The sequence below is a fragment of the Grammomys surdaster genome, unplaced genomic scaffold (genome assembly GCF_004785775.1).
Source record: "Grammomys surdaster isolate TR1022 unplaced genomic scaffold, NIH_TR_1.0 514, whole genome shotgun sequence".
NCBI lineage: Eukaryota > Metazoa > Chordata > Mammalia > Rodentia > Muridae > Grammomys > Grammomys surdaster.
Genome location: NW_021604933.1, coordinates 80,851 through 108,633, shown reverse-complemented (window position 1 = coordinate 108,633; position 27,783 = coordinate 80,851). Strand labels below are relative to the sequence as shown.

At 41.6% G+C, this 27,783-nt stretch overlaps 2 protein-coding genes across 3 annotated transcripts in view; both read left to right on the top strand.

Moving 5' to 3' along the window:
- The first annotated feature begins 1,056 nt into the window (after positions 1-1,056).
- On the top strand, positions 1,057-20,066 carry Tsga13 (testis specific 13). Of its 2 annotated transcripts, none has more exons than XM_028781698.1 (8): positions 1,057-1,134; positions 2,687-2,859; positions 4,095-4,170; positions 7,692-7,763; positions 8,691-8,897; positions 14,323-14,465; positions 16,795-16,927; positions 19,802-20,066. In XM_028781698.1, the coding sequence occupies exons 2-8, from the start codon at positions 2,837-2,839 to the stop codon at positions 19,856-19,858; spliced, it is 711 nt and encodes a 236-aa protein (XP_028637531.1). In that variant the 5' UTR covers positions 1,057-1,134; positions 2,687-2,836; the 3' UTR covers positions 19,859-20,066. The 2 variants fall into 2 exon arrangements, with proteins under 2 accessions (XP_028637531.1, XP_028637530.1); XM_028781697.1 differs by having other exon boundaries at positions 1,059-1,134; positions 16,795-16,922; positions 19,802-20,064.
- A 188-nt stretch (positions 20,067-20,254) lies between these two features.
- LOC114633075 (coatomer subunit gamma-2) overlaps positions 20,255-27,783 on the top strand; it is an 85,890-nt gene continuing 78,361 nt past the window's right edge. Inside the window, exons 1-4 of the mRNA XM_028781695.1 lie at positions 20,255-20,384; positions 21,445-21,497; positions 22,115-22,195; positions 26,236-26,307. Of these exons, the coding sequence (XP_028637528.1) occupies positions 20,348-20,384; positions 21,445-21,497; positions 22,115-22,195; positions 26,236-26,307 (243 nt within the window). The 5' untranslated portion in view covers positions 20,255-20,347. The remainder of the gene's footprint in view (positions 20,385-21,444; positions 21,498-22,114; positions 22,196-26,235; positions 26,308-27,783) is intronic.

Sequence of the window (27,783 nt, the reverse complement as noted above, 5' to 3'; positions counted from 1 at the left end):
TACTAATGACCCTACTTGTTCCAAATAGCTGACCAAACTCAAACCATTGTTCATTCTTCACATTTGTTCATTCTCTATTTTTCTTCAGTTTGCTGAGTTGTATCCTCACTTCCACATAGACAAGAAAACTAAAATGTGACGTATTACTCTCCCATGGCTACCTGGGGCCTAATAATCCTACTGTCTTGTCAGGATGTGTTCGTGAACCCTACCATCCTGATACCTTTTCTTTGCACAGCCATTATGTGCTTTAGTGATGATATCTATTTAGATATTTTTGTGGTTGTTAAAGCCATAGAAATGAACTCTGATTAATTTAGGTTAAAAATGTTTATTTGAAAGGATATTGGCCAAGCTCAGAGAATTGAGGGGAAAGCTTAATAACCATGCTTCAGGAAACTCTAGGTCTTAGGTCTTCCTCACTGCTCCCATGGTGTCCTGAGCTTGTCGCTAATGTGGGTGTAACCTTTTGTTGCACTTTCTTTGTGTTCCTTTCTGGGTTAATTGCTCTCATTAAGGTTGAGAAACAGATTGAATTTATGTTTGGGTGATCTAGGATGGTGTCTGATGCATTATCACATATTTTAAAATAAACTTTGAGTGCCTAACATCATAAAGCACTGAGTAGCTGAAAAAAAATATATATAACAGAACTATGAAATATATATACAAATATATATACAAATAGAACTATGAAATACTTAATGCTCACCAAAAACAACACCCGAAGGCATTGACCAGAAATTCAATCTGAGTAGTAGCATAAAGAAAGAAGAATCCAATGGTTAGGAGAAGTGTTTTTTAGGATGGGGATAGGTATGAGAGAGAAGCACTCCCTGTGTGTATAATATACTTATTGTGTTGGGAGATGGAATGAGAATGTTGGTTAAGAAAGAGATGAAGAGACCCTGGTCAGTCAGTGGGAGGAAGAGGAAGGTTAGACCAATAAGGACTGATCACGCAGATTTTTTTAAAAAATGTGTCTTTGCCTTTACATTCTGTCTTTAGAACAGAGTACTTCAGCATTCTAGATTGCTAATCCTTCAGAATCCAGAAGAGAATCATTGCCTTCAACATGGAAAGTTGCCCTGTTAAGGACTTGTCTCTTCCTGAGATTTCCTAATGTCCTTAAAGGTACCACATGCCAGCGCGTTCTCCTTTCTCCCTCTTTTTCCCTTCTCCTCTCTTCGTTCCCTGCATGCCTTTTCTTTCTTTGTCATAGTCTCTCTATTTTGCCAGGGTGGTCTCAACCTCCTGAACTCAAGGTGTCCTTCTCCCTCAGCCTTTGAAGTAGCTGGGACAGCAAGCATGTGCCACCATGACCAGATGTATCTTTTTATCTTGAATTTTTACTTCTGTGGGATTCCTCCCCTTCAGCCTGGGCTGCACACAAACAAGACATACAACTTCTCATTGGTAGCAATTTTTTTATTTCAATTTTAATACATACTCAAAACTAGAGAGACAGTTCTTGGAAAGCTAAACATGAAAAAGAACAAAGAATTTATTAGCTCACTTACCAAGAAGGGAACTTTCAGGATTTAATTCAATGCAGTCAAAGTCTGGACTTGTTTGTTTGTTTATGCATAGACAAGCAAATTAGAGATAAATCCTAATGTAGGGAACTTATTGATGTGAATTTGGAACATTTTCCCAAATGGTGTTTTGTTTTGTTTGTTTTGTTTTGTTTGTTTTGTTTTGTTTTGTTTACCAGCAGTCTTCATTTTTAAGGCCCCTCATGGGTTACCTCCCTTTATTTCTTATTACTCAAAACAACGGCCACCAAACTTCCAGTTTGGGGGCTTCACAAACCATTCGACAAGACTCTTAAGTTTCACATCCTTGAGGAAACCTCCTTCCCAAGCCTCATTAACCTCTCCTTTCTCTAAATGACAGGTTCCCTAAGTATGTACTCACATTTCTGATAATCCGTATTAAGAAGCACAGGAGGAACTGGAGAGATAGCTCAGCACTTACGATTGCTTGGTGCTCTTGCAGAGGACCTGAATTGATTCCCAACACTCATGTCAGGTGGCCAACAACTGTCTTTAACTTTAGCTTCAGGGAAATCTGAGACCTCCAGCCTCTGCAGACACCTGCATTCATGTGCACATGTCCCTCATACATAATTAAAAGTAAAATGAATCTTCTTTTTTTAAAGTATAGCAGCTCTACTCTACACAGATACACATAAGCACACATGCTCATTTGCACACACACACACACTCATGTGCACACACAGGCTCATGTGCACAGACACACACACACATTTTCCCCAGCTTCTCAGGCCTTGGCTGTGGATAAGGATGGTTGTTAAGTTGAAAGAAAAGGTAACTTGAAAGTTGGAAGTTCCTTAGACTTTCCCCTTCCATTGTACATATGATTTAATTTCATTTCATTTAGAATCCTTAAATAGGTAAATCTCACCACTGTCACCAGATTAGACCTTTAAAATCCTTCAGCTAATGATTTAACTTTACAGATGAAATTGAGACTTGTAAGAAATGAAGTCACTAATGTATTAGTGCATATTTTTTTCTTTTTATGTTTCAGGTTTCATAATTACTTCCCTTCTCCCCTCATTGGTTAAATAAATTCAATTTCTCAAGGGCAAGGATCATTATACTTTACTCAGCGCCTACATCTACAATACCCATTTATCAATCTTCTCTTGTTTCTCACACAGGATCAAGATTGAGTCTAGGCACACGGTGTGTGCTAAGAAAAGAATAATTTATTGACTTGAAGCCTCATAGAGTGTGACTCATTTAGAGGCACTGATTTTAGGCCTCAGTGAATACTTGCTGTGAGTTGGTCCAGTTCTCAGTGAACAGCCATGGGCTCAAAGAGATATTCCAAGTATGTAATCTTCTTTGCTAAGCTGTAAACACCAATTTCTACTAACTTTGTCATGCATAGCATCCTTGATGTTGTGAATCACCGAGTAGAACTTTATTAAATATGTTTTAGTTGACTTCAGGAAAAAACAAAACAAAACAAAACAGAGTTGGATCCGTATTTCATGTGGCAACAAAAGCATTCTTGCCAAAAAGAAAGCACCAGGCTTCTCAAGATGAGTATTACTGAGATAAGGAAGGGCTCTTCATATAGTTCATGCCCTAAAACTGACCTTGCAGAAGAGTCTGAGATCCTGTGTAGCTCTGTAAACACCAGAAAAAAAATTATTTTGAATAAAAATGATGCAATAGGATTAACTGTTATATACATAGAGTACGAGAATACATCAAAGGAGCATAGAATTTAAGATATTTAGACAAAGTGAACTTAATTGAATCTACCCAGTAGGCTTGGGAATATTTTTAAGCCCTTTAGTCTGAATTTGGAGGACTAGAGATATATCTCAGTGGTAGAGCACTTGTTTGGCAAGTGCAAGTCCCTAGATTCAGTCACCAGTATGGGAAAAAAAAAAGAGTCAAGAACTCCAAAATACTTTATAATCAGGCATTACTTCCTTCCCCCTCCCCTCAAGGAGAATTGGTATCTGGTGGAAGACAGAGAAGTAAGGGAACAATAATAGCTCATCACAAATGTTTGCCAACTGGAGACTTTACTACCCTAGTTCTAGAAGAAACTTTTAGACGTGGTCAGGAAAATGATTTGACCATTCATATAAGCAAAGCCAATAGGAATCAGAAATTTGTTGTGAAGTTCCCTAGCTGTATTTCTTTTCGTGACTGACCAAATTAGCCATCACTGGCCAAAGTCAGGCCTGTTTCAATATGGAGGACAAGCAGGTAGGTATTTAAAATAGTAGGATAGTCTAGCTGTCTGGAAGAATTTTCTTGGGCATTCTACTACAGCAACTTCTTTGAGTGAACTAAAACAAACAAACGAACAGACAAACACAAATCAACTTATCAGGGGTCTGCTTGTCTCCGAGAAGCCCAGTAACTCCTGAATCTTAACTTTTCCTTTCCGCAAGATGGATGTGATCCATTTACTTGATGTATGAGTACCTAAATTAGTAATCTCTCAAATTAAGCTCCCAACTTAATCTGAGGAAGTCTGTGGACCTGCAGAAAGACAGGACTCTCGAGTCAGTAATGCAACTGGATGTCACATTCTCTTTTCAGGTTTCAAGAAAGTGGGGGACCAAAGACTTTGGGAAATATTAAATTTGAAAAACAACCAGGTCCAGATGATGAAGAGGTAAGAAAACTCAGTTATATACGTCCCTACATCATCTTTCTTTGGGATTGCTTAAACTATCTTACAAGTAGTAGGTTTCTAAACTTCCTATGTGAAAGCAAAGGGGAACGCACATTTATATACAGAGTGAGGTTAATTTATTCTACTTTTTAAAAAAAGGAACAGAGAAGTTGAGGAGGTAACAAGAACATATCACCAACAAATCAAGACACAAAACTAAAAACCGGTAACTTACCTTAGGAAGTATTAAATCCTAACTTACCTAAACAGTAAGCTATTTTTCTTCTATATAAAAAAATTTTTTTTTTGCTTCTCTAGACAGAGTTTCTGTGTATTATTGGCTGTCCTGGAACTTATTCTGTTGATCAGGTTGGCCTTGAACTCAGAGAGAGATCCGCCTGCTTCTGCTTTCTGAGAACTGAGACCAAAGGCGTGCACCACCACCAACCAGTTTATGTCACTTTTTAATTGATTTTAAAAGTTACTATACAAAGTAATGTTTAGTTTTAGCTGTTTTGTTTTGTAGTACTATAAACTAAATGCAGGTCCTCATGTACGCCCATCAATCACTCGTCTTGGTTGGGTTTTATTGCTGCCACAAAAAACATGATCAAAAATCGAGTTGGGGAGGAAAGGGTTTATGGGGGTTACATTTCCAGATCATAGTTGATCACTAGAGGAACTTAGGACAGGAACTCAAGCAGGGCTGGAAAGTGGAGGCAGGAGCTGATTGCAGAGGCCATGGGCGGAGGGTTTCTGCTTACTGGTTTGTTTCACATGGCTTGTTCAGCCTTTCTTATAGAATCCAGGATCATCACCAGCCAGGGATGGTACCAACTACCATGGACTAGACCCTCAGCCATTGATCACTAATTGAGAAAATGCCTTACAGTTGGAGTTCATGGAGGTATTTCCTCAACTGAGGCTCCTTCCTATCTGATGACTCTGGCTTGTGTCAAGTTGACACACAAAACTGGCCAGTACAATCTTCTCTTTACCTTTTAATACAGGGACTCACAAAGGTGCTCAGTATAACCTTGAACTCAAGATCCTTTGGTCTCTGCCTCTGCTTCCAGTATCCAAAACCACAAGCCTATGCCACAAAGTCTGGCATAGTATATAAGTCATATGTCATATGTATGTGTCAGTATAATTTATTCCTATGTGTCCTCCTCCTGCCACTATTTCTCCATGTTCTCTAGCCTCCCCTTGCTGACCACTTCCTCTTGTCTTAAATAGCACCCTTTTCTGTGTTTCATTTCACCAATATTCTATTATCTACTGTCCTAGTTAGCCTTAACTGTCAACCTGACACAGTCTTGAGTCACCTGAGCAGGTAGTTTCAATTGAAGAATCACCCAGATCAGATTGGCCTGTAGGCATATCTGTAGGGGACTATCTTGATTGTTAATTGATGCAGAAAGGCCTAGTCCACTGTGGGCAGCACCATTCCCTAAGTAAGTAGTCTGTGCTAGAAAACTAGCAAAGCATACGACTGGGAGTAAGCTAGCAATTCCTTCATGGTTTTCTGCTACAGGTTCTTGCCCTGACTTCCCTCAGTGATAAACTGTGGCTTAGAAGTATAAGCCAAATGAATCCTTTCCTTCCCTAAGTTGCTTTTGACCAGTGTGTTTTATCATAGCAACAGAAAAGAAATTAGAACAGCCACCACCGTGAGATTTCTTTCTCTCTTTGATGGTCTCTTTTCTACTTTCACCTGCTCCCTCTTTAGAGCTGATGATCCAAACACAGAATTATGTTTGTCTGCTTTTATTCTGTGTTCTGGGTATGCTAAGAATATAATCCATGGTCTCTGCCTCCTGTGTTGTTCTCACTTTCATTCATCCTTAGATAACCCAGGGTGAAGGGCATGGAGAGGAGCCTTTCCTTCATCAGTCCAAATAACGACACTCCCACAATACAATGATACTAAGCACTAGACCGAAGGGGGCATCAAAATTTAACTTTTTCAGCATCTCTAGAAGAATTGTATTTGCAGAGTTATTTAGAAATACAAAAAGTTTTCTCTTCTTCCTTGTCCTGTGAGTGTCAGTTCCCAGCTCTGTTGGCAGAGTTGTCCCTGGAGGTTCCTGGAAGACACTTCTTAGGTTGTTGTTTTTCTGTAACTGATTTTCACCTTAACTGTTAGCCCCCGTGTTGATGTCACCTGATCTTAGTCCCATATAGGGAAGAAGAAGAGGAAGGGTATGATTCCACCTGCCTAGTGCCCTTCAGCTTCGTGTGTGTGTGTGTGTGTGTGTGTGTGTGTGTGTGTGTGTGTGTCAGGGTCCGTGTGTATGTGTATATGTCTGTGTATGAAGGTCTCTGTGTGTGTGTCTGTGTGTGTGTGTGTCTGTGTGTGTGAAGGTCTGTGTGTGTGTGTGTGAAGGTCTGTGTGTGTGTGTGTGTGTGTGTGAAGGTCTCTGTGTGTGTGTCTGTATGTGAAGGTCTTGTGGGGATGGTACATGTGTATGTGCCTATGGAGACAGGAAATCATCCTGAGGTTTTATTCCTTGGGAATCATGCTGCCTTGTTTTTGAAGACTGTCTCTCACTGGTAGACTAAGCCGACTAAGCAAGGAGCACCAAGGTTCTATCTGTATTTGCCTTCCTGGAGCTAGAGTTACAATCATGGTCCCTGACACACAGCTTTTGATGAGGATGCTGTGGATGTCTTCTTGCTCATGTGGCCCCTTTCTGGACTGAGTTATCTCCCCAGTCCCCATACATGGACCTAGGCAGGTCTGCCTTACCATCTACATCCTTCCCGTTTCAGAATCCTGCTCTCCTGGCTATAGACCTTGTTCCAGAAACACCAGGATACAATCCAGGCAGAATAGGTTCTCCTCAGTTAGTGCCCAGAAAAGACCCTTTTAGTGAGAATGGGGTGAGGCCATACTGTTTCGTGGGTGAGACTATGGCACCAGAAAGTTAGCTCAGTGGGTAAAATTCTTGCACAGCAAGCATGAAGGACCTGAGGTCAGATCCCCAGGTCAAGGTTAGGAATGTGGCTCAGTTGGTAGAGTGCTTGCCTGGCACGCACAAAGCCCTAGGTTAAATCTCCAATCCTGGATAAAACAGGCATGATGGCACATGCCTGGAATTCTAGCACTCAAGAGGCAGAGGCAGGAAGATCAGAAGTTAACTTGTGATACAGGAAACCCAATCTTAATTTTTTTAACGTGGCAGTGTGGGCCCATAACTTTAGTATTTTGAGGGAACTGGACCGAGACAGGAGGATCCCTGGGGTTTGCTTTCTAGCCAATCTAGCTGAATAGGTGAGCTCTGGGGTGAGTGAGAAACACTATCTCAAAAAAATAAGGTGAAGAGAAAGACAACAGATGTTTGCCTCTGGCCTCCACCGCCACCACCACAACCATTACCACTACTACCACCATACACACACACACACACACTGAGAGAGAGAGAGAGAGAGAGAGAGAGAGAGAGAGAGAGAGAGAGGTGTGTGTGTGTGTGTGTGTGTGTGTGACTTGAACCACTAATTCTGTTCCTTGTCTTCAGATCTATGATACAACTGCACAATCAAAATTTGTCCTGAAGAACCTCAGACACTACACAGTCCATCCAAATATGGTAGGTGAAAACCATATCCCCAGAGATCTCTAAGGGCAGATTTCAGCAATGGGTCCACAGCCCTGACTTCAGAGTATCCCCAGTTTCTAGGATGGAGAAATGGAACCACTTTGGGGATACAATGTTGGGACTTGTTTGTGAGGTGGGAGGAGAGACCTGGGGAGAAAGGGGTCCCTGTTCATTCTATTCTTCAGTGGAGAAAACATAATCAGGGGAAATGTGTAATCCACACTCCTTCCTCCCCCCACCCCCAAGTCTTCTTATTCAGAGAAAAGCAAGCTTGGTGGTGACTGTCCCTTCCCCACCCACACCTGCAGTGACTCACTGTGCTTCGTGACTTTTTCTTTTAACATGCTCTGGAGCTTGTTAGTAATGCCTGTGCCTGGAGAGAGATGCTGGTGCTGGTGGAGATGAGAGAAAAGCAGAGCTTGGTTCCCACTCCCAGGGTTTCCAGAAGGCCAACCAGGCTGAGCCACATACAACTCCTATTTGTGCCAGGAGACTGAATGATGGCTCCCTTCCCTTCTCCTCTCCTCTCTTTTTCTCTCCTCTCTTCTCCTCTCTGCTCCCCTCCCCTCTCCTCCTCTCCTTTCTTCCCCTCCCTCCCCTCCCCTTCCTTCTTCCTTCCTTCACTACTTCTCTTTTTTTTCTTTTTGTGAATGACTTTAATCGGCTTGTTCTGTTACTATGGAAACCCCTCTGCTGCATTTCCCCAAGCCCCTAGTTTATTTGCAACTCCAAGGGAAGGCTGTGACAGAGAGCTCCCGAGAAAGTTTCAAATCAACAAATTTAAAGATTTAAAGGCAGGTTTGGTTAGTGTCTACTCAGCCTCTCAGCAGGGTGAGGGGGGGATGGGGACGGAGGATGGGGAGGGGGTGTTAGCCAACTGATTCCTTAGTCTGTCTGGAAATCTTTCTCTCTACTCAGGCCAAATACTATGAGCCTTTGAAGCCCAGTAAACTGCAGAGACTCCTGACTCAAAAGAAGAAAATGAATAGTTTTATGGTAAAGGTGACAGAGTATGATCAGGATATGACGTTACTGCTCATGACTAACAACCCACCGCCCTGCTCCTTCGGCCAGCAGGAAAAGGATGGAGCTCCAATATACTTTCCCCCAGAGTTTCAGTTAAAGGTAATGATGCCCAAGAAGGTCTCCTAGCAACTTGCTTGTGGACCAGAGGGAGGCAGGGGTTGGAGTTAACATAGAGAGAGCCAACTTAACGTAGAGGAGGGTTACCAGGATGCTACTTCTTAGGTCCTCTCTAGGTCTCAGGGTATATACTCCATGAAACTGGAACTGCTGAGTCTGAAGTCAGTGGGGACTACATAGCAAGACACTGCTGCCTTAAAAACGTTGCATAAAAATAATTGCTGAACATATTCAGTAAGCTAGAAACCAGAACAAGACCATAAAGATAACTATAGGACAAATTCCATCCTGAATAATCTTGGCGTCTAATAATCAATAAGCGATCCACATTAGAACAAGTCCACTGTCCCAGGACATGTGACTAATCTAAGAATACTTAAAATATAGAAATTACAGACACTAGAGAAGAATCTCCCTGTTGGGGAAAGGGGAGTAATCAAGGAGGTGACTCACTAGGACAGCATAGGAGAGACCTTCTGATCGGAGGGATGTGGGAAGGCTTGGGGACACAAGAAATCGAGGCAGGAGATAAGACAGCACAACAGATTTGCAGTTTAGAAAGAACATTTGCAGGTTGAAGGAAGGTGTATTAGTTGTAGAAGAAACAAAAATCCAGAGAGACTAGTTGTGAGGCTACTTTAATTCTTGAGGTGAGCAATGCTGAAAAATCGGAACTAAATTCAAAATAGCAGAATAAGTGAAAAAAGTCGATTTAAGGAATATTTGGGTGTCAGGAGCTGAGGAAAACATTGACAGGCTAGAGAGGGAACCCAATCTAATGGGGAAGAAATTAAATAAGTTGACAGTACAGACGAACGAGTCTTATATAGTTTAGAGTCTTGGAATGGGGCAGCCCAAAGACCGATCCTTAGAACAAACTGGGAGTTGGGAGTTGGTACTTTTTAAATCACTAGATGGATGGCAGTGAAGGATGCCAAAATAAAGTGGTCTGTCCTGGAAAAAAGAACTCATGGATTCATTGTCTTTGGTCTTAGAATTTGTGCCTTTCTACAGTAGGTTCAAGTGTTTATTGTGACAGTGGGTGTAAGGTGCTCCTGAGAAACAAATGTAGCCAGGACTACTGTCCTTAACACAAAGAAGGAAAAACAAACAAAAAAACAAAAACAAAAAGCAAGCATGTAACCTGAGTTCACTAAGAGCTCTCTTTCCAAAGCTGTCCCTTGTGAGTCCCCGAGGTAGAGGGAGGCAAGGACCTGATTGTCCTTCCGAGGTGGTCTGGGTGGCACTTTATTAATGGGGCAGTATTAAGGACCCAATTCTAAAGACTGGAACGGCTCTTTAATATTCCTGATGCACCCCTCCCCTACTCTTTTTGGTCCTGGATTACATATAAGAAAAGTATTCTTTACTGTGCCTGGGCACAGTGTACAGTCCAGTAGGCAACCTGAGGAGTGTGCGCATCAACCGTTGCTGCTCTCACTCCCTTCCTGATGCCTCTGGCCCTGCCCTGTCTCCTAGGAGAGTGCCTAAGAAGCTCTGTTTTGTAACACTATAACCACATCTCTACTCCTAGCATGGACCAGATACCAGATCCAGTGAAACAAAATTCCTAGGCTGGTAACTGACCTGTGGTGCAGACTGGTGCCTCTCCAAACCCAAACAAGCTAAAAACTAAACCAGCTGCTCTACCAACCACCAAATCTTGAGTAAATCACAGATTGGATTTTTTTTTTTTTAATTCTAAGCACCTGAATTAGAAAATGAAAAGATTGGGGCAATGGGAATGAAAATTGAAAGAGCACACAGGATGATGTCCTAGAAGAATCAAACCATGGGAAGAAGGGTGGTCCAAGGGCCAGGCATGTAGCCAGGTGAAGTTATAGGAAGTGGAGGAAGCCGGAGTAGGGGGAGAGAGATAGATATAGCCTTAGAGATTGTATCTCTCGTATCTCTCTATATGCCCGTATATATGTAGGTTACAAAAGGGCAAAGGGGCTACAGATGTTTCAGAGTTTGAGGAGGAGGGAGGGAAGGAGGAAAGGGGAGAGTGGAGGAGGAAGAAGGGACTTGTTAGTGATGTATTAATGCTTAATACGAGACGGCAACCCTCCACTCATGCCACCTCAGCTTCTAAATAATGTCCAGTTTCTGCTTATTTTATTTGCTTTTAAATGTTAACGAAAAAAGAAAAGGAGAAAAAAAGAGCTTTATTTTTTTGTGAGAAGATGTAAAATGATTTATATTATTTTAGCTAGCCCATATAAAAGACACAAAATCCTGGTATTGTGACTTATACTTCCCAGCCATATATCCCTTGTTAGATGTGATGGACCAAGAGCACGTGCCCAAGTGAAACAAACCCTGAGGACAGGCTGATGGAGCGGAAATAACCCAGGCGAGGCTCAAACATCAAGTACCAAGGGACGCATGGCTGGGAAGCAATTAGAATAACGTAAAACCTGCCCAAATCTAGCTTTACAGCCTGTGAATAAAATACCAGGATTGTATGACTTTTATACAGGCTAGGTAAAATAGTGTAAATCATTTTACAAGGAGAGAGAGTGGCGTGTGGAGATCAGAGGACAACCTGCGGGGTCAGCTCTCTCCTTCCATCATGTAGGTCCTGGGGATTGAACTCAAATTGTCAGCCTTGGCAGTAAGCCCCTTTATCTACCTTTACCACAGAGCCATCCTGCCATCCCCTTTGCTTGTTTGGTGGTTGTTGTTTTCCCAGACCCAGTTCTGCTAAGGTTTCTGCTGTTTTTAATGGCAGGGTCATTACCTACATGTTAGTTTTTTGGTTGTTCTGTTTCATTAAGTCACCTATTAATATAATTCGCGTAAGGTCCTATATCTTCAAACTAGAACCACTCAAAGAGAAGGAGTTCAGAAGGAAAATGCATTAGTTCAGTGGCAATACCAAGCGTTTTAAAAAGGTTTTCAAGTTATGAAAGTAAAAGCTTAATATGTCAATTGATAGCTTGGTCATTGGTTCAACAAACATTTCTTTTCTACTATGCGTCAGACCCTGTGAAGGTTAAGAGACTAAAGAGGTATCAGTGACTGATCTAGAGTCTTTGCTTTACTGAAGTGCAAGCCTACTGACTTAGAATATCTACGCAGACTGCAGGCAAAAAAGCAACCAGGCAGATCATGTATAATGTGACACGTGCTTTGAAAAATCAGAAAAGGGGAAAGGGAGGTTTAGATAGTGTGATTCGGGGGTGCTCAGCAGAGGTTATGACTATTCAGTAGACATTCCAGGGGACATATCATGTGATTGCTGCTCCTAGCAAACTGGTCTCATTTTACATAGCCTCCCATTAGGAAAACATTGCCCGTAACTTTCTCTAGTGAGATAAATCACAAGAATAAGGCAATTCAAATTGAGTCAGGTGACACATAGTTCAATATATCGACACTGCTTATCTTGGAAGAAACAGAGCCTAGGTGGAACCTAGTAGATTTTTTTTTTTTTTAATCGAGCGTGCTTTGTAAGAGGCACTGGCTTCATTCCGCTTGAACTATCTTAGGAAAAAAAAAACGCTACAAGGAGACTCGTATTAGCTGATTAAAGATGAAGCTTATTATTAGCATTGTTCTCATTATGATTAGTGTGTGTGTGTATTACATGGAGAAGGCAGAACAGGCGTGTATTATTAGAATGTGTGGAAGTGGATTGGAGAGATGGCTCAGCTGTTAATGGCTAGACTCACAACCAAAAATATAAGAATGTGTGGAAGTCAGAACAAGTTTTGTGGAATTAGTTCTAGGTTTGGAACTCAGATTTCCAGGCTTGTACAGCAAGCATCTTCACCTGCTGAGCCAGCTTACCAGCCTTTTAGGTTGGCTTTGCTTTGTTTTTAGGCAGAAGACAATTGGACCACTTGACAGGAAAATTATGGATGGGATGTGAGAGCCAGATGGACAGTCAGTCAGACTGGATGACTTTTAAGAGAGTCTGAAAGCTTTTGATTATGTGACCTTTAGGAATGGTAAAATTATGACCTCATAAGACCATTCATTCTATGGCCTTTCCACAGCAGAAAAAAAAAAGCAAAAAACCAAAAACATAGCAGTAAGGCGGCTGTCTCCAAGGAAGGAAGGTAGAGTTCTATGGGTCTGCTTCCCAATTTATACCTAAATATTTGGTCTCCCAAGCTGTTCACAGATTGGGTCTGTTTTAAGTGTGCTGTGTCCAAGACACAGACAAGCACACGTGTCTTTACCCAATGTCAGAATTCATTAAGTGACAATAAACTCACAAGCCACTTTGCTTTCTTTGGTTGGCTGCAATTTGCCAAGCACTCCTGATTTCCCTTGATAGCTGGCTGCTGGCAAACACAGATTGTTTTATTACAATCCTAACTACGAATAAAAACTCTCAACTCTGTGCACATTACGTGTCACATGGTGAATCCATGCATCCATCCACCCACAAATGTGAAGGTTTCAGAATGGCTAGAAAAGGGATAGAGAGGCTTCACAGTTTAAGAAGTTGTAAGAGGCCTTACTGGAGGCAGAGGCAGAGAGCTCCTGTGGATTCAAGAAAGAATCACCACAGGTGGTTAGATAAGATTAACAATCTGTTTGTAGAGGAACCCAGTTTGAAAGCTGCTAGAAGCACAGAGCTAAGTGGTGGTGTGGCAGGGTCCAGCTGAGCTGCAGAGGCCTAGACTGTGGAGATGTGGTGCAGTGTGGGGTCCTGGGGTCCGGACGGATGAAGGGATGAGTGGATAGGGAGGATATCAAGTAAGCCTTGACAAGGAGTGGAGACAAAGCTGAGCCAAAGCCACAGGGTCAGTCAACAGTTCTCGAGTTGTCAATTCCTTGGTACACACACTGGTCAGATGATCAGTCACTGAGGCCACCACCATCACAGTGTTTGGTGTCTTTATGGAGTTCAGGAGAGAGTGCTGTGCCCTTCAGCTTTAGGAATAAGTTATTAGTCAGTCTGCTTCAGGGTTGGTGCTGAACAGAAGATGGTTTCTACATGTGCTATAAAACACAGAGTCCTCCTTCTCCACACCTGTCCTCAAAATGAAATCAAAAGCTCCTTTGTTAAATGGTGTCACTGGAAGAAAGGAACAGCTAAAATGTCATCGTTTTACACAATATGGAATAACTTAGAGCAGAGCACAGCTTTTCTGCCACAAACCCTTCCAAACCCAGGAACTTCGTCTGCCATTAATTTTCAGGAGCCCATTGCTAAGGAGTTCAGCCAGTTACTCAAAAAACTGACCGTCTTGGGAAGGTTACCTGAGGATAAAATGGGTCTTTCCCCACTTCCTCTCTTCATGGTCTTTGTGGTTTCTTCTTTTCTGATAGGCTGGGTCTGGCATTTTAACCTTTCATATTCCATTGTGATTTAGTCTAGAAACTCAGTTCCAGTTTTAAACTTGTAGAGACTCAGCTTCCTTCCCTCTTCCCTCTCTTTTCCCCTCAGGAAACTCTCTACCGACGTAAACCCAACAAGAATGTCTTCCTTCCCACAATGTCTCAGAAAAAGAAGTTAATACCAGAACTGAAGCCAGTCTTCCCTATGAAACGGATAGGTGATCCTAACTTCAAGGGACAACAATGGTTTAGGTGAAGTGCTAGCTCTTATTGGGCCTGTTGTTTTCTGTTTTCTTTCCCTTGTATGCATTGCTGTATACTTTAGCAAGCAGAAATGGAAACCCAGGGAGATTTCGGATAAGGTCAACTGGAAGAGAATGCTCTGGAGAAGCTTCCCCATGTAGTTTTGGTTGTAAAGAAGATGTCAGAACACATTAAGACTTTCTTCCTGACGTAAGTGTTATCTTCAGCAACAGGACCTTACCATCAGGTAAGGGAGACATAGTAGGACCAAGGCACAATGTGAACTCACAGAGACTGTGATAGCTTATACAAGATCTTACCAGATTCAAGACAGAAGGGTGCCAGCACTGAGAGGGAGAAGTAGACACCAGATTCTGGTTTCATAACCAAGAAACTGTCTGCAATTGATACCTGATGGCAAAGGGAAAATTGGTTTTCTCCAATGGAGTCTCACTAGTCTCCAATGGAGTATATCAACTACATTTCAGGGTAGGTCCCATGCCTAGGAGTTGTTGGCCAACCCAACAAAACAAACTCAATGGTGTTTTTGTGGACTTTTAATTTTTCTTTTCTCTTTCTTTCTCTCTTTCTCTTTCTCTCTCTCTTTCTTTTTCTTTCTTTCTTTCCCTTTCTTCCTTTCTTTCTCTCTCTCTCTCTCTCTTCCTTTCTTTCTTTCTTTCTTTCTTTCTTTCTTTCTTTCTTTCTTTCTTTCTTTCTTTCTTTCCTTCTTTCTTTTTGAGATATGGTTTCTCTGTGTAGCCTTGGCTGTCCTGGAAGTCATTCTGTAGACCAGGCTGGCCTAGAACTCACAGAGATCCACCTGCCTCTGGCTCCTGAGTGCTTGGATTAAAAGCATGCACTAGCATGCCCAGCTTGATTTTAAGTTTTGTTGACTGTTTTTTGTGTTTCTTGTCTTTTGTTTTTGTTGTTGTTGTTGTTTTTGGTTTTTTGTTTTTGGGTTTTTTTTTTTTTGCCTTGTTTTTGTTTCTAATTCTTTTTTTTGAAACAGAGAAAGAGAAAACAGAAAGTTGGGTGAGTAGGATCAGGGAAGAATTGGGGGAGGGAAATCACTTTCAAATATATTTTTTGTATGAAAATGTTTTATTTTTAATTTGGATTTTAAATACAGTTGGTTTGTTGTCGTTGTTTTGTTTTATTTTGTTTTTCTGTTTGGCTGTGTAGCTTTTGGCTGACTCTGTAGACCACATACTCAGATATGCCTGCCTCTGCTTTCCAAGTGCTGGGATTAAAGGTGTATACCACCATTTCTTGGCTTATGTGAAAATGTTTTACTGAAAACATTTTTCAATAAAAAAATAAGAAAAAAGTCCATGTAAGATATAGCTTCCCAACACAGCCTATATCATCACTTATTTGCTAATAAAAGAAACACAGCCATGCAAAACTAAAGTTTTCCACTGACAGTAATTTCAAGACTGAAGGAAAATGTATTTAAAGGTCTGTGGCTTTTGTTTTTTGTTTTGGTTTGTTTTTTTTATGTGTATGCGTGCTCTGTCTGCATGTACACTTGCATGCCTGAAGAGGGCATCAGACCCCATTTTAGATGGTTACGAGCCACCATGTGGTTGCTATGAATTGAACTCAGGACCTCTGGAAGAACGTTCTTAACCACTGAGCTATCTCTCCAGCCCTAAGGGTCTGTATTTTGAGGGTAGAGAATAATAAAAGTGTGAAGTAAGGACAAGAGGAACAAATGCTATGAGGATACAAAGAAAAAGAAGGTTTTTGAAAGCTGGGGAGATGACTCAGTAACACACTCACTACACAGACTTTGAGGACCTAAGTTTAATCTCCAGCATCCATGTTAAAAAGCCAGGTGGTGTGGTGAAAACTCATTATGCCAGCACTGGGAAACAGGAGGGTCCTTGGAGTTTCCTGGCCAGATAGTCTAGCAAACTCCAGATTCAGTGAGAAGCCCTGTCTCAAAAAATTAGCTGGAAACTGAATGAGGAAGACACCCAAAACATGTCTCTGGCCTCCACACTTGCATATGCACATAAGTGCATGTGCATGAACAGAACACATGTGAATAATTATTTTTTTAGCAAACATAAAACGTTTTATTTGTAACTATTCATAGGAGGAGATTTTTATTTAATACTGAGAAGACAGAGGATTCTGAAATTGGCTGCAAGGTTTACTCTCTGTTAAGCTTTCAAACCTTCCCCTCCATTTTTTTTTAAACCAACAACCCCAACTTTCTGGTCATTGTTCTTTCTTCTTTCTTGTGATCTCTGAGGATATAGCTTTTAGGTGACCAGTGCCATTAACCTGTAGCCCTAGACCAACCAAGTATACTTTTTTTTTTTTGGTTAAGGTTTTCTACTGACAGTGATTTCAACATCGAAGGGAGGTATTCTGAAGTCTATGCTTTAAGAAAACAGAAAAAACTGTATCCTAACCTCATCTTTGCCCCAGCCTGCCAGAGAGAAACAACAAAACGTGGTAAGGTCTCCCGCTTCTGTACTGTGATTTACTGAACCTAGAAATGGGCTGCAAGGAGAATCTACTGGCCTAGAGAGTTGTCTGAGCTGGCATCTTTTGTGATGGGTCCAAACACTAACTTTTCTTGTAGATGGAAGTTAAGATGGTGCTAGACTATTTTAATATTCAAATTTTGAGACGGTTCAAGAAGGTATAGGGTTTTCTGAACTATATCATCTAACATGTTAATTGTTTTTGCCATAATTATGTATTCTAAAGGCTAAAAACAAACAAACAAAAACCTCTCAAAGTAAATAATACCATAATTGCTGACAACATGATTCTGATATTTAGGTACATATAGGTTGAAATATTTATCTGTGCATAACCACACTTTCTGGAAAATTGCTTTAAAGGGCCAATGGTTAAGTGTGTACATTGCAAGTCGACTGTAGTGGCTCATGCCTTTAATCCCAGCACCTGAGAGGTAGAGGCAGGTAGATCTCATGAATTTGAGGCCATCCAGGTTTACATAGTGAGTTCTAGTACCTGTCTTGAAACATTATTACTAGAAAAAGTATGCGAGTCTCATAGGCCCACAAGTCTCTTTGGGATAAGGGTGAGATTGGGGTAAAGGAGGGTTGGGTCCAGGACACGTAGAAGGTATAGCAAGAATCCTCATATATCATCTCTCATTTGATAACACCCATGGGGGTCTCTGTCTTAGACTCTTACTAAACACCAAAGGTACCAAGAGTCTAGACCAAGAAAAACCTTGTGTGTTATATAAATATGGGCTTAGATTTTCTCCACTATGTAGTTGGCCTCACTGAAGGGTTTCCAGGTGTCAAACACACAACTGTAATTTAGACATGCATTGATGGCCTTTTATACTTCACCACCATAGCTTTAGCAAAAGGCAGTCATTTCCTAGGGGTATAGGATATACTACTCCACCTTTCCACTGGCTCCTTTGGTCTTCTCTGTTCCTTCTATACTGATTTGCTACCCTTTCCATCCTCTCCCTACCTGTGCTTCTCCTTGATTCCCCATATACAACTAAAACCAATCTATATAGAGAAAACAACAAACAAACAAAAACCCCTGATCAATGTAGAAAGGAACTGAAGCAGCAGAGTGATCCATCTTGCTTGAAAGAGCTCAGCCCCACCTCACCCCCAGTGTATTCACTCTTCCACACGCTCCTCTGACATTACCTGTTTTGGTCAATTGCCAGACTTCATGTCCCTGTCCCTACCTAACTCCTAATGACTATGGTCCAGAGGGCCTCTCCTCCAAATCTTCTTTCAGTTTCAGCTGCAGAACATATAAGAGGAAACATCTGTTTCTTACATGAGAAATTCCACATTATGAATATGGGTTGAACTTACTATAGAAGTCAAGCGAGGCAGCCTGTATGTATGTCTGCTTACCACTTATGTGCTTGCTGCACAGAGATCAGAGGAAAGAGCATCGGATCACCTGATGGTTGTGAGCCACCATGTGGGTGCTGGGAACTGAACTCAGGTCCTCTGCAAGAACAATAAGTTCTCTTAATCACTGAGCCATCTGTCCGGCCCTTAGCATAGTACTTTTAATCAGGATGGAGCAACATCTTAAGTGGTGTCATTACTAAGGTTTAGGCACATTATTCAGCTAAATCTATATATGGTGGGAATTTTTTCTTTTTCTTTTTTTTTCTTTCTTTCTGTTTTTTTTGTTTGTTTCTTTGGTTTTTTTTTGTTTTGTTTTGTTTTTTTGAGACAGGGTTTCTCTGTGTAGCCCTGGCTGTCCTGAAACTCACTCTGTAGACCAGGCTGGCCTCAAATTCAGAAATCTGCCTGCCTCTGCCTCCCAAGTGCTGGGATTAAAGGCATGCACTACCACTGCTTGGTGTCTTTTTGGTTTTTCAAGACAAGGTTGCTCTGTATAGTCCTGGCTGTCCTGGAACTTGCTGTGTAGACTAGGCTGGCCTTGAACTCAGAGTTCTGCCCGCTGGGATTAAAGGTGTGTGCTATCATGCCTAACTTGAAATTTTTCTTAAAGATACGTAATCTAATCTAGGTAAGACCTTTTCTAATTTTGCAAGAGCCCTGTCAGGATGAGTTAGATATACATGTATAAAGTAGTATGACAGCCTACAGCTCTAGTGTCATTTATGGTGACTACATATTCCCTCTCCAGATGTGAGTGCTTTACTTTTGTACCTAAAACGGCAGTTATGTGCATTTACTCAACAATAACGAATGTGCCAGGGTGTTTTACTAATGGTGCCAATTCCAAGCTAACATCCTCTCTGTCCCCCATATGATGCCCCATCATTGTGTGTGTGTGTGTGTGTGTGTGTGTGTGTGAGAGAGAGAGAGAGAGAGAGAGAGAGAGAGAGAGAGAGAGAGAGAGGAGAGAAGTTGTGAAGTTTGGTTAGAAGGTTGCCCAAGAGGCAAACCACGCCCTCAACTGAGGACTGTAGTTAAGATCTTAAAGTAGACAACGCCCTAAGAACAGGTGAAGCTGGAAAGACCATCTAGAAATGTGATGCCTTCGATGTCCAAGGTTTAAAAAAGCGTGTTTTCCATACTCTGAGACAAGGACAAAAATGAGTAAACACTTGGAAAAGCACTGAGGCACGTGAATCTGTGTCCTTTAAATTACTTGAGTGTTAATCAGTATGGCTGCAGATTGAATCCCTTGAAAAGGGTGAAAGCTACGAAGACTACACTGGTTTGGGTGAAGAAGGAATCATAAGAGGTTGGGAAAGGCAGTCCCCAAATCTACCCTCTTGGTAAGAGTTAAGACCAGCTTTTCTGGTCACTCCTATTGGATTACATCATGTCTTCCTTTTAGTACACTTCTAGTGCTCTCAGAGTAGCACATTCAATGTGTCCTGTGCTTTGCCGTAGTTTCCATGGAGCCAGAGGGTGAAAAACCAACTTCGAAAGTGCTTTGGGAACCACTGACATTTTCAAAGCTCCTAGAACAGAAGCCTACAAGAAGTGTGCCAGGGGAGAGCTTCTTTCGCCATGGAAGGGCCCAGCAGTGGATTGTCAAAAGTGCGGCTGTTATTAAGTGAAGACAAATCCTTCAAGACCCTCTCCTCACTCTTCAGGAACTGAGGGGCCCTGGATAAGTCACCAACCAAATAAAGTTCCATGTTTGTTGTCTCAGACCTGAGTTGCAGAGTTTGTGAAACGGGGCGTGGCAAGCCTCAGGGCAGAGCCTGGCCCCGCCCCCGTGCGACAGTGGGCGGAGCAGAGGGCGTGGCTGCGTCCCTAGGGGGCAAGGGCAGCCGCGGAGGCCCGAGGGGGGCGGGCCTTGGCCCCGAGTGACGGCCCGCCGGCCCAACCGGTGTGAGAACACAGGGCCTGCCTTCCTGCAGCGTCTTCCGTTCGCCGGCTGCGGCGCCTGGGACGGTTGCGGTGGGTCTGGGCGTTGGGAAGCCGTCCAAGATGATTAAAAAATTCGACAAGAAGGACGAAGAGTCTGGTACGCGCGGCGCTCCGGACGCCCACCCTCAGGCGCCAGGATTCCCTCTTCCCTCGCCCGCAGCCACCTGCTCTGGGGGCGGCCGCAGCGGCGGGGTCTGCCCGAAGCCCCTCCCCCGGCGCCGGGGCCTCCCCTCGGGCCGCGCGCTCCCGGCCGGGAGTCGCCTTGAGCGCTCGGCGGCTCCGCCCCGGCGCGTCCCCGCCCCCCGCGCCCGCCCCCGACCGAGCCCCTCTGAGCCACCCCTCCGTGGGGCCCTGTCGGGGGGCGAGGTGCGCGCGCATGTCTTGGTAGTCTGGGGTTGCTGGTGGGGTTAGGCCCCAGGGCGAGCACCCCGTTTTGGGGGCTGGGGTCGACCGGGCCAGGGTTGCGTGTTTATGGACTCTGAAGGGCCTTGATTCTCCTGTTCCCAGGGGTTAAGACTGCCCGGTGGGACACAGCTCATTGAATGAGCAGGCATCCAGAAGTGACTTGCGTGTTGATACCTGTCTGTGGTGCAGTGCAAGTGGGGAAGATGCCAAGCCTCTTCAAAAAAAAAAAAAAAAATCTTCAGCTCTTCAGTGGTAGCTGCTCTCACAAGTGTGGTGGAAGGTTGGGTTAGTGGACCTTCATGGCCTCATCCTGCATGGCCTCTTTACATCTGTGATTCTCTGCGAAACTGTTCCTTTCTGCTTCAGTAAATGTGTGAAACACATAAAATAGGGCTTGCTTTTAGGGAAATCCATAGTGTCCTGTCATCTCATTACTCTTGGTGGTGGTGGAAACGACACATTTGTTAACATCCATGGGATGGGGGAGGGGGAAGCAGGGAATGAAGGCACTCATTTTGAACAGGGTTCCTATATCAGGAGAAGTCCAAGATATCTCAGTATGGCAATGACAGAATTTGTACCAGAATCAAAATTACTTCATCCAACTTATTTGCATATTAGTAATGGTTGTCCTTGTGACTTCCAAGGGATCATTCTGTCTAGGAGAGAATTTCCCAAGCATGCAATATCCTCCTTTAGAAAAGTCTTTGTAGGCCAGCTACTGAAGACCTTCTCTTTTTCTTATACTATAGGTAGTGGTTCCAATCCTTTCCAGCATTTGGAGAAGAGTGCTGTCTTACAGGAGGTATGGCTTGGATGTGTACAGTGCCTTATCGATCCTGTTTGTCAATGATGGGAAAAAAAATAACCCAACGAGGTACTAAAGTCAGGACAGCCAAAATAACAATGAAGGACGGTAGACCCACCTGACAGTCTGAAAATCAGTCTTCCCCCACATTTGATCAAAACTAGAAATTCTTTTTTTTATTTATATATTATAAGTAACAGGAGTGTTACAGCGCAGAGGATGTGGAGTGGAGGAAAAGGGAGAGTCTGGAACTATAGAAATGTACAGACGTACAGACTGTTGTGTGCTAGGGGATTTTAATGAAACGTCAGGAGCGGTAAGTGCAAGGTTATTCTAAGAACTTACAGATGTTAAGCTCGTGGTATTCATATGTAGACAGAGACTCTGGTAAAGTCTTTAAGATTGAGGTTGTCAACCTAAGGGAATAAAGTATAGCCAGGGAAGCAAGTTGTATCTGATCATTTATTGTACCCCATACTAACTTGAGATCATAGACAACTGTTATTACTTGGATATTGTACTAACATATTGTTAGGATAGTAAAGATAGTTTTTGGTGTCCTCTATGATAGAAAGTACACCATATATAGCATACTGTTTTGCATATTTCTGTAGGCACGCATATTCAACGAAACACCCATCAATCCAAGAAGATGTTTGCATATCTTGACAAAGATTCTTTACTTACTCAACCAGGTAAACTATTCTGATTTCCTTAGATTTGTGTATTAAGATAGAAATAAGTAACCTATAGTGAAGAACTTACTGAGAAGTAGACTTGTTTTTTTTAAAAAAAAAAAAAAATCGCCGGGTGGTGGTGGCACACGCCTTTAATCCCAGCACTTGGGAGGCAGAGGCAGGCGGATTTCTGAGTTCGAGGCCAGCCTGGTCTACAGAGTGAGTTCCAGGACAGCCAGGGCTATACAGAGAAACCCTGTCTCGAAAAACAAAAACAAAAACAAAAAAAAATCATGTAATTTGAAAATCCACAGTGTTTGGTTAGAACAATAATGTGTAAAAGTTCTTTAATACAAGGACTGAACCTTATATTCCTTTCTAAATTCATGAGATATTAGACCAGCTAAACATGTACGTTGATTTGAAGTCAACAAATACTACTTAAAACATACTCGATACATGTATTTACTTTTAGTTTTTTAAAGATTCGTTTATTTATTTTATGTGTATGAATGTTTTACCTGCATGTATGCATGTGCACTGTATGTATGCTCAGTGTTCATAGATGTCAGAAGAGGGCATCTGGTCCCCTGAGACTAAAGTTATGGAGGGTTGGAGCTACCATGGGGGTTCTGGGAAACAAACCTGGATCCTCTGTAGAGTAACAAAAGTGTTCTTAACTGCTGTGCCAACAGCGTGTTTCATGTATTTTGAGATTCTTTGAAAATACAATGTAAAGTCAAACAGATTTCAAGTATTTTGTTTGCTTATTTATTTGGCATAATAGTGAAGTGTTGAAATTTTTGTCTTAATGTTCAGGTTTTATATTAGTATCATTATTACACTAATACTGTCAATATGATTCTGGACAAGTAATTTAATCATTATGTGCCTCATAATGTAAGTGAGGGTTGTAATACCAATCTTTTAAGCATTATAGTTAAATGAAATAGTAGATATAAACAATTATAATAGTGCTGGGCACATAGTTTGTATTCAGAAATACTTTCCATTTGTAACTCAGCAAGTTTTATTGCATACCTGCTGTGTCTTATGAGCTGTTCTAGGCACTGGAGTTACAGTAGACGAAACCAAAAAAAAAATTTTAAATTCTGTGTTCTATTATTGATATTAATTTTCCTTTTTACTTTTGCTTCAATTTATAAATGTAATCTCAAAAAATTTAGAACCTTAGAAAATAGAATTTTATTTTGTAGACAACATATATATATATACATCCTATATCTGGATTATTTATATGTAATGCTAAATGTGTTATACTTACCAACTTAAATTCTAAGAAAACATTTAGTTTTGTTACATTTACTTAGTAGTTTTGTGTATGCTTACATCAAGTGCATGTGGCAGGCAGTTCTCTTTCTTTCATGTAGAACCTGGGAAATGAACTCAAGTCTTCAGGCTTGACAAGTGTCTTTATCTGCTGATGCATCTCATCAGTACCTCATCAGGAGTTTTTTATCATGTTATTTTATAATTAAAGTTTTGTTGTTTTATAAATAAAGTTTAATTATATCTTAAAACCCCCTAATTTATAGTTTTAACAAAATTTTGTTGTTTGCAAATTGAAACTTGAGAAACAAAAAGACATGTCTGTTCTTGAGCAGCGTAACTGTAGTGGTATGTAAGGACATCCAAGCCAAGATTGGTGTGACTTACCTCTCTAGAGCATATTCTGTATTGTGTCAAAAGTGGCTAATTTCACTGTACCAGCAGAGTTCGCAGTAGTGAAAGTTGATTCAAAGTAGTCAGTCAGGGTTGGCCAATACCTTTCTTGGAGCAACTAATGTTGAGGCAGTTGTCTTGAGAAGGAGATTGCCAAGGACAGCATGAACTCGGTCAAGTAGAACAGCTTGGGAGTCATTCGTCTCCTTCCCTGGTTCTTGGTAGAACATTAGAAGAAGAAAAAACAAACAAAAACACCAAAACACTTCAAAATTTCTACTGGAATTGACACAGCCACAAGTTCTGAATTGTAAGTCTAAAATTGTAACTTAAGATTGTTCTTATATAAAGAATCCCACAGGCTTCTGGGTATTTGGTAAGTTTTACACTAAGAAAGGTCTCTCTTGTTGATAAACAAGTTGGACACTGATTTAACTAGTTGTAAACTCTTGTTATACTTTGTCCTTCATCCTAAACTTAAGATATTTTTTTAAATTTAATTTCAATTTTTTTTACTTATTCACTTTACATCCTGCTCATTGCCCACCTCCCAGTCATCCCCCCACAAGCCTTCCTCCTCACCTCTCCCCTTCTTCTCTGTGGGGGTGTGGGCCCCTGGATATCCCCCCCAACCCTGGCACTTCAAGTCTCTGCAAGGTTAGGCACTTCCTCTCCCACTGAGGCCAGACAAGGCACCCCAGCTAGTAGAACATATCCCACAGACAGGCAACAGGTTTTGGGAAAGCCCCCCTCCAGTTGTTTAGAACCCACATGAAAGGCAACAGTTTTTGGGATAGCCCCCCTCCAGTTGTTTAGAACCCACATGAATGCTAAGCTGCACGTCTGCTACATATGAGCGGGGAGGCCTAGGTCCAACCGTGTATGTTCTATGGTTGGTGGTTCAGACTCTGAAAACCCAGAGGGTTCAGGTTGGTTGGCTCTGTTGGTCTTCCTGTGGAGTTCCTATCCCTTTCAGGATCCACAATCCTTTCTCCTATACTTCTATACAAATTCCTAAGCTCCATCCACTGTTTGGCTGTGGGTGTCTGCGCCTGTCTGAGTCAGCTGCTGTGTGGAGCCTCTCAAAGGGCAATATGCTCTTGTCTGTAAGCATAACAGTGTCATTAACAGTGGTAGGGATTGGTGCTTGCCCATGGGATGGGTCTCAAGTTAGGCCCGTTATTCTTTGGCTATTCCCTCCCTTAGTCCCTGCTCCCTCCTCCGTGCCTGCATTACTTCTAGACAGGATAAATATTGGGTTGAAAGTTTTGTGGGGTGTTGGTGTCTCTACTGCTCCACTGGGGTTCCTGTCTGTTTGTAGGAGGTGGCCTCTTCAGGTTCCATATCTCTGATGTAGTGAGTCACAGCTAAGATCACCCCAATTGATTCTTGGGTGCCTCTCTTGTCCCAGGCCAGGTTAAAACACTTTTTTTTAAAATCAAAATTCTTATACTCATGGCAAATAGATGTAAGACTACTTGTATTTTATGTAAAAGAAATTAAGTCCAATACTTTATATAAGATTACTTTATTGGGAGAAATAAGTGTTGAAATGGTAATATTTTAAGAAGTTTATGACTAGAAATGTTTTGAAAGTTAGTGAATAAGCTCTCTAGCCGTGGACTGCCAGATCAGCAGCATCAGCGTGTTGGGAGCTGTTACTGGGTGAGAATGTCCTGCTTCTCTGAGAGTTCTCCACAGGGGACTGTGTTTTGACAAGGTCTTTAAATAATCTGCTATTCACATTAAATATTGTAAGATCCAAATCATACTTCTAAGAGTTTAAAGAGTTTAGGGTCTGTGTTTTGGGATCTATAGCAGCCCTTGAAACAAAAATAAGGGGGTTCTAGATCCTTCTCTTTTGTATTGAACCCTATTTTGCCATATATTCTTGGATTCCTCATAAGCAATCCTTTTTTTTTTTTTTATCTATAATGCACCTGTCCTATACTGGACATGGACCAGCCATTAGACTCTGCAAATGCAGGTGCAAGACCTGCTTGTAGGTACTGTGACCTTACCATGCAATGCAGATTGGAAATTCTATGTACTATTTTTGCCTGTTGGTATATTTCTTAAAGGAAATATAAGCAGCTTCTGTTAAAAATGTAGATACTACAATTCCAGAAATTCTAAGAATGGTGTGCTATTTTGAATTATTTTAAATAAGAAGTCTCTAAATGGCCCTGAGGTGTTTTTTTTTTCTTCTCCCCTGCAGGTTTCTAAATTGAAAGCAGAAAAGTTACCAAGAGGCAGAGTGTTTATAAAGAGACTTCCTCCTGAATTCAAATTATTTTTGAATCAAATGAGAAATAAAGAGTAAATTCTTAATATTTATATTTTTTAATCTAAAATTTCTTTTAAATTTTACTTAGGGTGAACACTTCGGAACTATGGAAGCTACAGAAGCCTTCTTTGCAATGACTCGATTGTTTCAGTCTAATGATGTAAGTCTTTCTTACTCTGATAATGATAAAACATGTATTTTCCCCAGGGAACGAAGAGTGCTCCTAATTAAAGAGGATTGCTTAAAATGTTTAAAATTGCTTTAAAACTGTTTATCTTTATAAAACTTATCAGTGCTTTTAAAATGATATGTGAATGTGAATAGTAAAAAGGTGTCTCTGACGTCATTATGGAAAAGCTCATACCTACAGGCCCACTTCTGTTGGTTCCTAGTAAAGTTTTCAGTGGGCCTGGATTGATGGCCAGTGGGGCTGGCAGTTGAGAAGAGCTGGACTTGGAGTGGGGGCTCAGCAAGCCTGTCGATGTCTCTGTAGCTACTTCTCATTACTCTAGGTCACCACACTGCTTTGAGCATAATAGCTGCTGCTTTCCTTCTGTTTTCTCAGTGTGGTACATTTCTTCCCAGCCCAGGTTAATAACAGAAACTTAGAAGGAGTCAGATTCTGTGGTACATATTTCTTAACTTTCTTTTAGCATATATTTGCCATATATATATGATTAGCACAGCTACATTTTGTGTCCAGTTCCCAGGACTCTCTGGGATTTGAGTCTGCCTATATGTCTAGATGATCATTTTCTTTTAAGAAAAAATTTGCGTGTGTATGTGTGTGATGTGCATGTGCATGTGCATGCATACATGCTGTGGTGCCTCTGTGGTGGTCAGAGGACAACTTGTAGGGCTCAGTTCTTTCCACCACGAAGGTCCTGGTGATTTAACTCAGTGCCTTTAATATTGGTAGCAAGTGCCTACCTGCTGAACCATCTTGTTGGTCCCTAAACAAGTTATTTTTAACATCTTAAGTTTTAACAACATAATTTTTATTAAAATGTACTCTGGTAACAACTGCTTATTTACCCAAAGCTTTGTCCTCTGTAAGTCTTTGCAAATGATAATTTAAATATTTATTCTACTTTATGCTATTGACTGCTTAGATTTCCCTGGTCCAGAGAGAAGCGGTTTAACATTCCTAGCCTTCAGGACATGCTTCCTTTTAATGACTTCCTGTACTAACAATTCAGGAATCAGTTAGAGAAGCAGAGCCACTATGAGTATTAGGGGATTAGGCATTTCCTTTAGGAGTTAGACTAGAAAAGTAGGCATTTCAAGTTGTTGGAGTAGGGCTTACAGGCTTGCTGTTATAAAAGTCAGGCAAGGCGATATGTGGATCTGATTTTGCAGTCAGGTACCTGGTGTTGGACCAGATGGGGTTAGCAAATGGTTATAGGATTAATGTGTTATAAGGGCTGACAGAATACACGGGGTTGTTGAAGTTGTATGGTGGCTGTCACTGATAGAGGCTGTGACATTACAATGAGTCTCTGTCATGAATAATGGTAGGTAATATGGTGTAAAGGGTATAACCTTTCAGACCAGAACATTTTAAGGAAGGAAGTGCATTGAAAGAAGGTGGTAAAACAAACAAACAAACAAAAACAAAAAGCTGGGCGGTGGTGGC